At 54.0% G+C, this 1,558-nt stretch overlaps 1 protein-coding gene across 3 annotated transcripts in view; it reads left to right on the top strand.

The window, feature by feature from the left end:
- Nucleotides 1-876: 876 nt before the first annotated feature.
- The window catches only part of CASP7 (caspase 7, apoptosis-related cysteine peptidase), a 49,139-nt gene continuing 48,457 nt past the window's right edge, over nucleotides 877-1,558 (top strand). For 2 of the 3 annotated variants that reach the window (XM_011927858.1, XM_011927856.1), the window contains exon 1: nucleotides 877-1,057. Coding sequence is in view for 1 of the 3 variants with exons in the window: in XM_011927855.1 (XP_011783245.1) it covers nucleotides 1,021-1,057 (37 nt within the window). In the remaining 2 variants the exon portion in view is untranslated. The remainder of the gene's footprint in view (nucleotides 1,058-1,558) is intronic. The other variant, XM_011927855.1, reaches the window with a different exon arrangement.

Here is a 1,558-nt window from a genome sequence, read left to right as displayed (position 1 = left end):
ACCACGCCCGGCTAATTTTTTGTATTTTAGTAGAGACGGGGTTTCACCATGTTAGCCAGGATGGTCTCAATCTCCTGACCTCGTGATCCACCCGTCTCAGTCTCCCAAAGTGCTGGGATGACAGGCGTGAGCCACCGTGCCCAGGCTTGAATTTCTTTACAAAACAAATTATCTTAGTGTCTGAATGGCTTAGTTTACCTCCAACATTTCAGGAACGTGGGTATTAAAAAAAGACTAGGGCAGCCACATTAGAAATTGTGTCACTGCTGGTTAAAAATATTCAGGGATTCAGGATTTTCCCATAAGTTAATCAACTATAATTATTCCCTTACATTTGCCAGGGGTCAGTCTTTTTTTTCAAACCAAGAAAGCGTCCTCACCTGGAGAGATTTGAGAGCCAAATACTGAAGTCTCAGGCCCACAGGAAAGCAAACAAACAAAAAGAGAAGATGGCGTTCTTGCCTGATTTCAGACCACTAAGCATGTACTCCATTCATGCAAGGATTTGGTGGTTCCTAAAAGTAAATACTGTGTCTCTGATATGAATAAAACTACAATTTCTTCTCAGATATTTTACACCTCAGTGTGATTGAGTTTAGTTGCTTCCCTGAGTCAGGGTGAAGAAAGACGTGTGTGTGCGCGTGTGTGTATGCGTGTGTTGTGGGGTCAGGGTGAACTGGAATGCGTATGTGTGTGTGTATGTGTTTTGTGGGGTCAGGGTGAACTGGAATCCGTGCGTGTGTGTGTGTGCCGTGGGGCTGAGGTGAACTAGAATCCGGTGGTGAACTAGAATCCGTGGAAGTGCTCGGTCTCTCCCGTGTTTGACTGACTCCCGGCCGCATACCCAGTCCCTGACACATGGGGGCGCACAACAAACATTTCCCGAAAGATTCGGGAGCAGCATCTCCACCAGCTAGCTGGGCTGCCAGGTGGGTACTTCCTTCAAAGCTGGGAGAGCGTCCTACGCCCAAGCGCCCAGGAGGGCGCCCCTGCAAAGCAACGTCTAGGAGACCACAGCGGATGCCACAGCTGGCTCGAAGCCGATCAGCCTTGGGGAGTACGCATGCAGAAGCAGGCGCGGAGTCCCCCGGGGGGACGCGAGCAGTTCCGGCTGGGATCCAGGTTTCGCTAGGGAAGAGCCTCTGGCTATGGGAAAGGGGTCTCCGAGTTCATGCGAAGGCCCAGGTCGAGGTCTACACCGGGGGCAGGGAAGTGGAGGTGACCACATGAGCGCCCCATCATTGAGCGCCGCCGCGAAGTCTGCGCTCTTTGGGTCACTTGGAGCGCGGCCAGTTTGGCAGATTTGATTTTTTCCCGGAACAGCCCGCGGCGGCTGGGCTGTTCCGGAAAACTGCAAACTTTGCTGTGCGCGCTCTCCCGTGCGCGGGCTCAACTTTGTAGAGCGAGGGGCCAACTTTGCAGAGCGCGCGCCAGCTTTGCAGAGGGCGCCCTCCAGGGATTATGCGTGCGGCGGCGCTTGTCGCTTTGGGCTCTTCCACCCCTGCCAACCGCTCTGTCCCGAGCCAGGGGCGGCGCAAGCCCCGCCCGGCCCTACCCT

This window comes from Colobus angolensis, unplaced genomic scaffold (genome assembly GCF_000951035.1).
Source record: "Colobus angolensis palliatus isolate OR3802 unplaced genomic scaffold, Cang.pa_1.0 Scaffold75, whole genome shotgun sequence".
NCBI lineage: Eukaryota > Metazoa > Chordata > Mammalia > Primates > Cercopithecidae > Colobus > Colobus angolensis.
This window is presented reverse-complemented; position numbering and strand designations above follow the sequence as displayed.